The following is a 13,471-nucleotide window of genomic DNA, read 5'->3' on the forward strand; positions in this document are numbered from 1 at the left end:
GCATTTTTCCTCCCCAACACACAGGCATTCATGTGTAAATTTTAATTTTATTAATCCATGCATAGCCTTCTCCCTTTCAGGTGGCCTACATATGTGCGCCAAGCTAGCTAGCCAGCTAGTCATTAGCAAGTGAGTGCAGATATATTAGGATTGCTGGCCACTTATTTTCCTCGCAGCCCTTTTTCTTGCCCTTTTATGCTCTTTTTGTTTACTGCAGCATCGTCTATCTTATCGCCCTAGACCGTGCACGCATTACCTGGTTAGTGTGCGACAAAACATTTATTTATTTATTTGCCGACAACATATATTTTCCCCTTTCCAGAAGACAGGATTACTAGTGTAGATCTCATGTGGTACTAGTGCTCGCTAGGTGATTATTGACGCCGACCAGGATTATTGACTTGTGTGCTGGGCCGGGCAGTGCGGCACTATAGTGGCACACGTATGTTTTTTTTTAATAATATCTCATCTGCAATAATATCTCAGTGCCAAGGAGTAAACTAGAACTGTCATGTTTTTTCCCTCAGAGGAAGAAGGAAATCGTTTAGGGGCCGTTCGGTTGTGCCGGAACATTCCAGGATTTATTCCAACTGATGAAAGTTTATATAAATTTGTGAAGTAATCCGACTCGGAATTATTCCAAGCCATCATTCCGTGGTAAACGAACGCAGCCTTAATCTGGATTGGAAACTGGAGTAACCAATAGTATTTCATTTCTTTTTGACCACTAATATCTCCAAAACAAATTACTTTCAAATAGAAAATGTTACATATTTGGATAGTTATGAATAAATTAATATTATTTTTACCATCTATAGTTAAAGTTTAAAAGGTTTGGATGGATGGAGTACGTAGTGATATAAGCGTGAATCAACAGAATTGGGCCAAGCCCAAGAATCACGTCTAGTCCAACATCAGCTCCGCAGAGATGCAGAGATTAAAAAGCACGTGCGGGGCAGAGGCTTGCATTATTATATATGTGCTGATATATGCATCTCAGTTTAATCCATAGCTAGCATCTCCTTTTCAGGTGGCTATATCTATCTATATGTGCGCCAATAAGCAGCTCATCTAGTCAGTGAGTGCATTTTAGGACTGCTCTTGCCCTTTTTGCTCTCTGTTTCTTCTTCTTCTTTTTTTACATCATCTTCTTTTCGTGAAAGCTATTACTCCTAAAATCGTATTTGTTTTATGCAGCTTGCAATTTGTTATGATCTGCCAGCTGAAACAAAACTGATTTCCATATTGTAATCGGACCATAACAGTTCCCATGCTATTTTTTTTTCCTTTTTCTCTTGAGCGCGTAGGAGAACTGCGTATCAATAATATAATATAATGCTACGTTATTGGTGCAGTTCTTTATCACAGCTTGCGGATTTTAACAATCGCCAAGCTGCAATAATCCACAATCTACCAGCTAAAAATAAATAGAAAAAGCCTAAGTGCCACCCATTACCGGCCTATGTAGTGTGCAACGATCTTGCTGATTTTGCAGGCAAGATTGTGATGCTCAAATTGAAACTGACGCCAGTGAAGCTATTATACTAGCTCAGCTCGCGTAGTGCCTGCTGCGACGTTACTGATGGCTACCACGCACCATGTCAAATTGTTTTAGTTGTCACCCCACTACACAGAGTATCATCTCAGCTTCCTTACTTAAAAAAAAAGAAAAAAAAAGAACGAGAACCACATAGCTACCTCAGACGTACAATCTTCATGGATGTTTTTCTTGTTCTTGGTGCTTAATTTTTCTTTTTTGGAGAAATTTTCCTTTTTTACAAGAAGGCGTTTCATTTTTTCTAGATATTTTATATATTTTTATTAAAAAACGAGGAATTTTTATTTTTTTTGAGATAACCAAGTAATGTTTTTAAAGAACGATGAAACTGGAGCAAGCTGATATCGCATAGCCCATCAATCACATGGAAACAGCCCACTGGAAAATGAGGCCCAACGCGGGAACCCGCAGCATAGTAAAGGAGCCGAGCGGCACCTCTCCAAAAAAAAAAAAAGAGTAAAGGAGCGGCAAGGAGAGGGAGGTAGGGAGTGCTGAGCTGCGCGCCCAATCGCCTCCCTTTTCCCGCCGAGACAGCCTCCCCCAAACCAAACCCTAGAGAGAGAGCGCGCGCGAAGCAGGAGGAGAGAGAGATTGGGGGTGGACGCGGCGGAGGAGGAATCCAATCCACCGATCGAGGAGGAAGAAGGGGAGGAGTTGGATTGGACGAGACCGAGATGCGGGGCGGGACGGTGCAGATCAACTGGCACGACCTGCAGCCGGTGCTCAGCCTCGACTTCCACCCCGCCTCCCACCGCCTCGCCACCGCCGGCGCCGACCACGACGTCAAGGTTCCTTTTCACCCCCTTTTCCTTCCCTCCCCTGTCCTCTAGTAGGTTGGTGCCCCCAAGATTTCCCCCCATTTCGGCCCCGCATTTCCATTTGCTCACCGACGCCGTCGCATTTCGGCTTTCGCAGATCTGGGTCATATCGTCGGATGGGGCGGAGAGCAAGCTCCCCACCGCCACCTTTCAGAGCGGCCTCGTCCCCAACGGCACCGCCCACAGCTCCGCGGTCAACGTCATCCGCTTCTCCCCTTCTGGTACCGCAATTTCCGCTCCTTTGAGCCTAACCAATTTATCCCTCTTCCTTTTGTTTTTCTTTTTGTTTTGCTTGGTTGTTTTCTATGCAAAATTGAGTACAGACATATAACCCCTCTTTGAGCCCGTGCGCATATGTAACTAACGCCGTCTCCCACTCTGTTTTAATGCAGGGGAATATCTCGCCTCCGGTGCTGATGGTATGCTCAATTTTGGAATTTTCGATTATAAGTCAAGTCATAATTAATTAGTTTTGGCGAATCTTTATTGAACCGAAACGATTGAACGCTCAATTTGTCATTTCCATATGCATTAGGATTACTTTGTTTTCACACTACTTGCACGAAGCTATCTTTATTAAAAACATAATTATCCAATGGATTTTGTGTGTCCAGTTTCTGATAATTGTCGTGTTTCGTAATATACAGGTGGCGGTATTATCCTGTGGAAATTGCACTCCACTGAGGACGGCGAGGCATGGAAAATTCACAAGACGTTACTGTGAGTTCTACCCTCGAGCAAAATAAAAAGGCGTTTCTTCAACCGACCGCTTCTTTGGAATCTTGCTAAGTCATAACGGCCCTATTTATTTGACAGGTTCCATCACAAGGATGTTCTTGACCTACAGTGGTCGCATGATAGCGCATTCCTTGTTTCAGCGTCAGTTGACAACACTTGCATAATCTGGGATGCTATTAAAGGTAACTCCTACTTCAGTAAGGAATCTTTTGTTTGTGGCTCCATGGTTTCTATAGGGTCTTATATGGTTTATACCTGATGTCCTTCTCAGGTACAGTGCAGCAAAAGTTAGAGGGACATCTACATTATGTTCAGGGTGTGGCATGGGATCCTCTGGGCCAGTATGTAGCTTCACTGAGTTCTGACAGAACCTGTAAGATATATGCAAATAAGCCTCAAGGCAAATCAAAGAACGCAGAGAAGATGAACTTTGTTTGTCAGCATACACTGGTGAAGGTAGAATATCCAAGTCATGATGAATCTAAGGTATGTCTGCTCTACCCTCATCGCTAGAGCATTTGACTGCAAATTGAGTTTGAACAAAAGCAATATAATCCTTTACCTTGCAGCCGACTGTTAAATCTCATTTGTTTCATGATGAGACACTGCCATCTTTCTTTCGGAGGTTGGCATGGTCACCTGATGGATCTTTCCTAGTACTGCCAGCAGGTATAAATTGTTTTGCTGTTAGCAATAGTAGCTACTGGTTCAACTCAAGTCATCTGCATAATATCACTGGTTCTTAAGCTTGAAAATTATGTTATCTGGCTGCACATGATTTTAGCCTATTTTCAGTTACTTCCGATGTTGTAGACCCCCTAAATAAGTTTGTATGTATTTTCCTGTCTTTCTCAGGTCTTTCTAAACACTCCTCTGAAGTGATTAATACTGCTTATATAATGTCAAGGCGCGACCTCTCAAGGTATGAGATCTATTACTTGAAATTACCAATATGTTTTCCACTTCTTGCCATATAAACAGAAAGATCGATCTGGTTGAATTCAACTGGTACTCGGAATAAGATATTACAAGGCATGGAGCATCAGAGAATCATTATTTGTAAATTTCTTTTTGCAATTGTAGATGAATTAGTGCACCTAAGAGTAAGCTATAAGTGAGAACTTAAGTCCTAAGTTTTGGAAGACAATTGTCTTTGATTGCTTAGTTGCGACACAGTGCTGTTATATCTTACGGTTTGCTACATCTGTGCTACATTACCGATGAGATGTCACAGAAAGATATTATTTTAGTTATGGCTGTCGTGATGTATTTGTGTTCTTTTATCAGAAGAACATACTCGAGTGTATAACTTTGCCCGCACATGTAGTTCTGTTATTCTTTAGGCTACTGACTTTCATTGGCACTGCAGGCCTGCAATACAACTTCCTGGGGCAAGTAAAGCTATAGTAGCAGTGCGCTTCTGCCCTGTTCTATTCACACCACGTGGTTCTAACTCAGGTACCTCCATTTATGAAAGCTTTGCTTTGCTTTGAGGTCCTTAAGGAGTCAAGGTTTTAATTCTGTTACAATAAAGCTGAATCACATTGTAAATTTTGCAGATGGTTTCTTCAAGCTTCCTTATAGAGTTGTTTTTGCTGTTGCTACTTTGAACTCTCTGTACGTCTATGATACTGAAAGTGTTCCTCCAATTCTAATACATGCTGGTCTACACTATGCTGCCATTACCGATATTGCATGGTGAGTACTTCAACAGTTTTGCTTTTGTAGTCTCCTTTGTTGGGCTCTATGTGTATACTGGGATTAGAAATCCATCTTTGCCATCTGTTTCTGTCAGGTCTTCTGATGCTAAGTACCTCGCAGTGTCATCACGAGATGGCTACTGTACTATAATAGAGTTTGAGAATGAGGAACTGGGACAGCCTCACATCCTCCCAGGTATCTATCCATTCCATTGCTCTTTCCATATCCTTATTTAATTTTCTTGGGTGGGATGTTTCTACTTTGAATATTGCACATTTCTTTTGGTGTAATTATGGTGAATTTCATAGAAGTTTTAGATTTCAAGACTGAATCATATGACAATCACAATGACCGAGGTGTAGGTATACCAAAAATAGTAACCGGCAACTAATATAACTTGTGGTGATGATTTCAAGACTGAATCAGATGTCAATCACAATGACCTAGGTGTAGTTATACCAAAAATAGTAACCGGCAACTAATATGACTTGTGGTACTTAGGGAAATCACTGATCTAGCTCTACCATGACCAACTAATTTTGCTTACATGTGATGAATATCGTGCAATTCTTGTTTTCAGACATACTTTAAGTATCTCCAGGTTACATGAAGCTAATAAGACTGATACACAAGCAATGTATTGATATGTAGGACCATCTCCTTAGATGCAGTGACAATGCATATGTTTTGTAGTTTTGCATGCCAATTGTTTACAAGTTGTATATTGAACCAATACCATTTACCTGTTTCCCCTCATTCTGATAAGCAATTTTCTTGAAGACATTCTTCTAACATGATCCAATTCTGGATAAATCACTAGGATCAAAAGAAGTTGCTGAAGGAAATATGGCATGTGAAAAGACGCATGTATCTGTAGATAGCATGGAGGTTGATGTTGGTGCCAGCAACCATAAGATGGAAGCCAGCCCTGTGGCTCTACGAGTTACGGTGCCACCGATGTCGGCTGAGAACGTCACGTTGAGTAAGCGTAATAAGAAATGAGTTATTACAATTGCAATTAACTAGCTAGCTGAAACTGTTAGATCTTATAGTGTTGCTACAAGTAATGCAGCTCTCTTTCATAGATCACAAGTAAAAAAGTTCAGTCTGTCTATATTTGCCTTCTGTTCTGCACCTAAAGATTGGGATTCTATTTTTGACACATGGGGCAGAGGCAGACATGTGTTAACTACCATATATTGTTATAAGTAACATGGTGGATACTAAAGGGTCTCACTGACAGAAATCTTACAACATTAACACAGCCCGTCCAGTTAAATAGATCTTTGATGTCTTTGTTTCCAATCATTTGAAAGAAACTGTTTCTATCAAGTAGCTATGGACACCAGACTTTTTCTCTGCATGTTGGGCCATATGCTTTGCAATGTTTACTCTTCACATACATTTTGTTGAAGAAACTCTGACGGTTCAAAAATACAGGGACATGGGAGCTTGCTGAAGGAAATGTGACCTGTGAAAACAAGAAGCCAGTAGCAGCAGACAGTATGGAAGTGGATGCCAGTGATAACAAAGTTAAGATGGTAACCGGTCCTGTGGCTGTCGAAGTGACACCGCCACCAGTGTCGACCAAGAACAGTGCATCGAGTAAGTCTACTAAGAAGCGGATTACTCCTATCGCAATTTGACTAAGTAGCTGAAGCAGTTAGGATCATGATCTGTTATGTAGTGATAACAAGATCTGGATATTATGTTTAGGCTACCCTGCAAAGTTGAGTGTGCAGCCGCGTTCACCATCTGCCCAAGTCCCCATAAATTCTCTTCCTGCTCTTGACACAATGGGGAATGTGTGGACACATAGGTTGTGTATGAGCACACTATCATGAAGCAACATGCAGCCACTAACCTGCATCTTACACACTAGCCTTCTGTGAGATTCGTGGGAAATTGTTGGCACACATAAACCGCCCATATACAATTGCTGACAAATAATTACATATTGAATCCAATCAAATGGGTCTGTGGCACCCTTATTTCAGTAACATGAAAGAACCATGGAATCTTATCAAAATACTCAAATGCATGCAATGGATGTGTATGTGCGTGTGTATGGGTATGGTCGTATGGAATGGTTATTGCTTCAAGCTTCAAGATGGCGGGGCATCTTCTTAGTTCTTGGTTATGTGAGCCTTGGATTTCTCAAACTCTTCTTCATTCTGGCCCGCCTCTTCAAATCTGATGTCTTCATCTTCCGAAAGGACCTCAATCTTTTCACCGTGTGGCCCCGGCATGATCTTCTCGTCGACATGCTTGTGCTTTGTGACGTTGATGAGCTCTGTCTTCTTCTCTTCTTTGCTCTCATGTTTCTTGTGCCAGGTCCAAGGGAGGTGGTGGTGCGCCGTCTTCCCTGCTGCTGCAGTGCTGGAGGATTCGCCAACGCTGTCCTGCTTCTTCACCGCCTCTTGGAACTTGATGTCCTCATCTATTGAGAGCTTGACAACGTCGGCACCATGGGGGCCTGACATAGTCTCCTTGTGGACATGGACATGTTCGCTGTAGTTGAGCACCTCAGCCTTGGTCTCTGTCTTCCTCCCCTTTTTCTTGTGCCAGCAGAAGAACGCGGCGAGGCATCCCAGCAGCAGCAGGCCACCCAATGAGACGAACACCACGATGATGACGATATGGTGCGGAGGGCTAGGCGGAGGGGGCACAGGAGCTGGTGGTGGGTGGATATGTGGCGGAGGTGGTGCTAGCGGGCGAGGCGGCGGCGGTGCTTGAGGGTGAGGAGTTGGCGGTGGTCGAATGGGCGGTGATGGCGGTGGTGGAGCACGTCGTGGCGGCGGTGGGGGTGACGAGGGTGGAGGCGGAGCGCGACGAGGAGGTGGTGGAGGCAATGATGGTGGCGGCGGGGCACGACGAGGTGGCGGCGGGGGTAGAGCGGGCGGCGGTGGAGCACGACGTGGTGGTGGAGGGGGTAGAGTGGGCGGTGGCGGAGCACGGCGTGGAGGCGGAGACTGAGGTGGAGGCGGAGACTGAGGTGGTGGCGGAGCACGCTGTGGAGGCGGTGGGGCTCGCATGGGCGGCGGGAAGCGCTGTGGGGGTGGCGGGGCTTGGGGCCGCGGTGGTGGCCTTGGAAGGTAAGGGTTCGGAGGGAAGTAGGGGAAGCCCAGTCCTGGAGGGCCAGGGTTGAACGCCATTGTTTTGTGCTCCGAGCTAGAGAAACTGTGCTGCTGCTGCTGTAGTGCGCTGAGCTGAGTGAGTTGTGGTGGCGATCATGTGCACATATTTATACATATACAAAGCCTATATGGCTGCTTGGAGGGAAGGGCGTGAAGATTTGATTTGAGCTGCAAGTGACTTGGCTCCTCTGCTACGGCTTCGGCTGGGTTTGCTTCCAAACAATGCGTTCCTTGGCATCAAAGACCATGTGTGTGTGTGGCATCAAAGCTGGCCCGGGTATCATGAGTGGGACACCGACACCTAGCTCCATCTCCCTTTTGGCCCCCAAAACTTTCCTTCATTACCGTATCATTCTTTATTTGGAATGGCGTCGCACACGCACGCATCTTGTGCCCTCAGCAATGGCCCCCTCTTGTGTGCTTCAGTTTCTGCAATGCTTTTGAGTGAAGTAGGCTTGGCTTGAAGCTCATGCGATGCGGCGGAGGAAGACGACGGCCGCGCGCGCTTTCGGCCGGTCGCATGGAGACGCGCGGTGCCCGGTCCAGATGATGCGGATGCCGTTCGATCTGATGGGCGTCGGTGTGTGCCCAGTCTAGGAGCCGGCTTGTAAGCAAATGGCACCCAGTGGCATGGAGTGTGTTGTAAGGTACGGATGCGATCGGCGTCTCGTCTCGTCTCTTGCTTTCATGCTCACCACATCCATCATCGTGTAAATCGCAAGACAAGTGGAGAAGCTGGCTGGCTCTCTTTGCAAACCTCTGATGATCATTTCAGACCATTTCCATTGATTCATCAGCAGACGACCAGAAAATACCCACCATTTCTCTAATAAAGACCAATACTACAGAGCAGAAACGAGACGACGACCTGGTGGGCGGATAGCCCAAGGAGACCATCCCACGGCCTTGTTGAAGTTTGGGCCGATTCTATCTAACGGAGGGCCTGACAGCCTACCCTATTCGAAATTCCGGCCCAACAGGACCGAAGACGAAGCCCACGGTGCAAAAGAGGGCCCCGGCCTCCTCCAGACACAACTCTACAAGTGAATCAGACAAATAGACAACGAGAAGAGAAACGATCAAGTTGCGGATGGGCATGCATATGTGTTGCCACACCACGAGTGCGATCCGGTGTTTCGGTGCTGGTACGATAACATCCGTGCGAGCTTGTTCTCGACTAGTCGTCCAGCGTTAATGAGGCCCCAAATGAGGGAGTACCACATGATGACCAGATAGTTGTTCCTATGCAAAGGCAGTATGGATCGGAGTTGAAAGGATCTCAAGTATCCAAAATTCAGACACCTGACATATGCATACAGCAAGAAAGGTATCCTTTTAGTTACCCGTTGAAGCTAGGTGACCATTGGAAGTAAAAGGAGAAATGGCCTGTGTCCGGAGGAGGCAATCAAGGTGGCCTGGGTACAGAATGTAGCATCATTGTTCAGCTTCCTTCGGCGCTGCCAGTCCAGATTCGGCTACTTGCAATGTTCAGATTCGGGCACTCACCAGGAAGGACACATGATGGATGGACTTGGTAGCAGTGTGAATGAAGCCTGTCCCACGTGCATAGCGTTTAGCGGCAGAGCTGTCGTTACGGCGTTTAATGGACTATAACAGGTATTTAGCGGGCTATATATAGCCAGCTTTAACGGGCTAAATGCCTAGCGGCTGCCCTTCTTAGAAGATATAGCCGGCTTGCTGGGCTTAGCGGAAGCTATAGCTAGCTATTTAAACCTTAATCTGCCGTTCCCAAAAGTCGATCGAGGTCGCAAGTCAAGAAAAGGCACATCTGACACAGTATATATCCATATATATGATATTGAGATATTGTAAACACACATTGAGATTGAGCTATCAACATCATATACACCATCTCTCTCTCATGGCAGCATGGAGAGACATGGAATGGAGTGTATGGGATTATGGGCCGATGCAGCAGCAAATGTGGACCAGAAAAAGGCCGTTCGTTAGTGCAGCAGCTGCTGCTGCTGCTTATTGGAAGGAGCTAGCATAACTTAGGTGCTGCTTCACTGCTCCTGGTGTGTGCTCGCTAGTGACCTGCACATGATGAGCAGTACAAGGAATGAAATTTGGCCTCCCTTTCGCTCTGCCCAATCATGGCACGCCGCCACGCCGGCCGCCGTATCTCGATCGATCAGAGCCGCCATCCATTAGGCCCCCGGCCCGGTTGGAGCGAGAGCGACCATGGATTCTCGCTCGTCTACTGTATGTTGTCCCCTAGGATGGGAAGAAGGACAATATGGCCGTATCGAACGAGGCCTAGCTAAAAACGTCTTCACGTGTGTAGCTTTGTGACCCCTAAGAGGAATGCATGGCGGCTGCTGGCCGGCTTCGAAAATGGCTAGATAGGGTGATGGCATATACGCCAGAAGCTAATAATAAGATGGATCACATTGATGAGCAAGCAAGGGTCCAAGTGACCCCTCTGCAGGGAGCCGTATAAGCCTACGGAGCTCACGCGATCAGTGACGACTTGGACGCCGGCCGGCCTCTCGATCCCTCTGCTCAGCTCCACCATGCATGCATGATCTGCTAGCTACTAGCTGCCTTTAGAAGCGTACACACACACTACACGCGGCGGATCGGAGAAAATACATACCTAGTAGCTATATATATACTCTGTATACTATTGAGGCCGGTGTGCTAGGACCACGCGCTGTATTCATATACGCATATATAATATATATGGAATGATTTGTTTCAATTTTCCCTCCTTAATTGGGCCCACACCGCGCAACGCCCATAATGTTAAGAGAAATCTAGGATCCATTTATTGATCGATGAGCTGAGAGGAAAATACTACTTGCAATATATATATAAAAATAACAGTCACATGAAGAAAAAAAAACCTTTGGTGGCTGGCATACCCTCATCGCCGACTGCTTGCTTGGTCCCCCTTTCGCGCTGCATCCTCGCCACCTTCTTCTTCCGACCCCCTTCTTACATATCTTTGATGCTCCTGCCGCCCTGCGCTGAAACCTTAAATTGAACATGGCCAGCTCCTTTAGTGTCATGGGCAATGTGTATGATGAGCTATGGGCACTTGTCTGAACGATGAATGGTATGTAGCAGGCAGCAGCCGTCTCACCATGGTATGACAACTACTGGCGGCTAATTCTACCACAAGTTTCAATGTGTAGTGCGGGCACAAGTTTTTTGAGTTTTCTCTCCCCCATGCAATAATCATGGCCTTCCCTGATGTACTCATTTCGCCTCCTTCCCACCTTATTAACCGCCCCATGAAATAGAGTTCTACGACGTGTCAATTGAATAACATTTATACCGCTGCATCCCCTCTGTGTTGCCACCTCCTCAATCGAACAGAGTTCTACGATGCCTTCATCTCTATTGCCGCCTCTAGTACGATGGGGAATTTTTATAAGTTATGGAAATGTATCGGATCTATTGCCGCCTCTAGTACGATGGGAAATCTTTATAAGTTAGGGATCGGAAATGGATCGGATCTATTGCCACTTGTCTAAGGGGTGTATTGGTATATTTATCAATCAACAATCACTGACAATTTCTACTACAAGTGTAGCCTCCAATCTCGAAAGTTCTTTTTTTTTTAAAAAAAAAGGAAGTTAGAAAGAAAGCTAAATATAGAGGCATTATTTGATGAATGCTCACTTCATAATTACCAAGCTGAAAACCAGTAATAACATTTCTTAATTAGAACCAGCCGGAATGCATACTTTCTCAAATTTGGTTTGAAAATTTTTGGTACTTAATTCAACAGCTCCTATCGATAGATCAATCTAACCCTTGGCTCAACAATTATATGTAGGTGCAGCATGCATGTTTCTGCCGCCCATACGGGATCGGAACAGACACTAAAGAGCATGGCATGTATGCTACATAGAAAGCTGCAGCGGCATGCCTGTAGCCGTTGCACGCTGCTGGGTTGAACCAAACAAGTTTGCATTGCATGCATCGTCGCTGCAGCTGGTAGCTCCGTGAAACACGGTTTGGTTTGGTAGCCCCCTTTTTTCTGTTAATTCTTCGGTGGACCGGCCGGACAGACTGTAGCAGCTACAATCGATCAATGATACCATGCATGCATGCATGCTTCGGCGCATCGATCGGCATACGCTTGCTGCATACAGTGACATGTCAATGATAAAAACAGTCGACTAGAAAGATACAAAGATCCTCGTTACGCTGGGTCCCACTGCAGCTAGCGGTCCACCGAGCAGCTGGTGGGCCACCATCCTTCGGATGTGTGGTCGTACTTTTTGTCAGATGAATGGGCCCACGCATCATGCATGCAAGGCACATAGTACTACTGTGTGAGTGAGTGTCCAGTACACATTGTATATGTATATATATATTAATATTGGCTACTCAATTTCTTCCTTGTGTTTTTTCTTCAGAAAATGGAGAAGTCGCTGTGTGCACACTGATTTCATCGGATCAGCATATGCATGATGGAGCCTACCATTATTTCAAAAAGCAGGACCAACCTGCTTCTATATGTATTGTTTTTTTTCTTTTTGCGTGATCGATATCATACATGTATAGTTCACCGTACTTTGGAACGGAGGGAGTATGCAATGTTATGTGTATATATCCTAATAACAGTAGCAAGTGTGAAGTATATGCCTGCATGCGTAAAATGAAGCAGCAGCTGCTACTAGCTATGTATGTCGCCGCCGTCCTTCCAGGCCAGTAGCTAGCTTATCTCCTGTTGTGCACACGCCGGCCGGCATTGGCGCTGATAGTGACAGCGACGGCTCAACGGCACGCATGTACGCGTGCCTCCGATCGATCCGGCCGGCCGGCCCCAATAATGATACGATCCTCCATCTCTCTCGCCGGCCGTAAAGTTGTCGCATACTACGGCAATCGGATGGCAGGCAGGCCGTACAATCTTGCACTGTGCTCAGATCGCCGTCAGTCCAGTGTCTGTGTTTGTGTTGGCCGGCCATGTAGCCTATAACATACTGCACCTTATGTCCTTGCTGTGCTCTGTTTGGTCGAACCATCATCTAATATATCTTCAACTTACTATGTAAAATGCGCATATAAACACACTCATAAGGCTTGCTCGGTTACTCCTCTCTCCAAAAGGATTGGAGGAGATTGGTAGTAGAGTCGTCCACCAACCTCCGCCAAACCGAACAAATCCTACGCGAGCAGTAAGTTATATATCTCATGGTTAATCCATGCATGCTCATACCAAGAATAATGGTACAATAATCTTGAGAGAGGGTAGATATATATAGACTGATGAGCCTTGGTTCTGCATTTTTCTTCCATATGCTTTCAAGAGACCCAATGAAAGAGGAGGAACGGAACAAAGGACAATGTACATATGCAGTATAGGGCAGAGGAGTGTGATCTGAGTGAATATGGACGGCAGGCATTGCTCAGCGAAGGCCATCCATAGCGATCCATCTCTTCTCTGTTGCATGCATGATTGGCTCCTGTCTGTCAGCTCTCTGCAATCAGTGCATGCATCCCTAGCTACCACAGATAACCTTTTCTATTCAGATACC

General features: G+C 45.6%; 1 protein-coding gene across 2 annotated transcripts; it reads left to right on the forward strand.

Annotated features, from left to right (window-relative positions):
• The first annotated feature begins 2,017 nt into the window (after window positions 1–2,017).
• LOC112898016 (chromatin assembly factor 1 subunit FAS2 homolog) lies at window positions 2,018–8,126 on the forward strand. 2 transcript variants are annotated; one of them, XM_025966431.1, is made up of 14 exons: window positions 2,018–2,346; window positions 2,474–2,597; window positions 2,769–2,795; window positions 3,024–3,096; window positions 3,193–3,296; window positions 3,386–3,600; window positions 3,684–3,783; window positions 3,970–4,036; window positions 4,484–4,572; window positions 4,674–4,812; window positions 4,910–5,010; window positions 5,636–5,797; window positions 6,256–6,420; window positions 7,150–8,126. In XM_025966431.1, the coding sequence occupies exons 1-14, from the start codon at window positions 2,233–2,235 to the stop codon at window positions 7,260–7,262; spliced, it is 1,593 nt and encodes a 530-aa protein (XP_025822216.1). In that variant the 5' UTR covers window positions 2,018–2,232; the 3' UTR covers window positions 7,263–8,126. The 2 variants fall into 2 exon arrangements, with proteins under 2 accessions (XP_025822216.1, XP_025822215.1); XM_025966430.1 differs by lacking the exon at window positions 7,150–8,126 and adding an exon at window positions 6,532–6,815.
• The last annotated feature ends 5,345 nt before the right edge of the window (window positions 8,127–13,471 follow it).

This window comes from Panicum hallii, chromosome 6 (assembly GCF_002211085.1).
Source record: "Panicum hallii strain FIL2 chromosome 6, PHallii_v3.1, whole genome shotgun sequence".
NCBI lineage: Eukaryota > Viridiplantae > Streptophyta > Magnoliopsida > Poales > Poaceae > Panicum > Panicum hallii.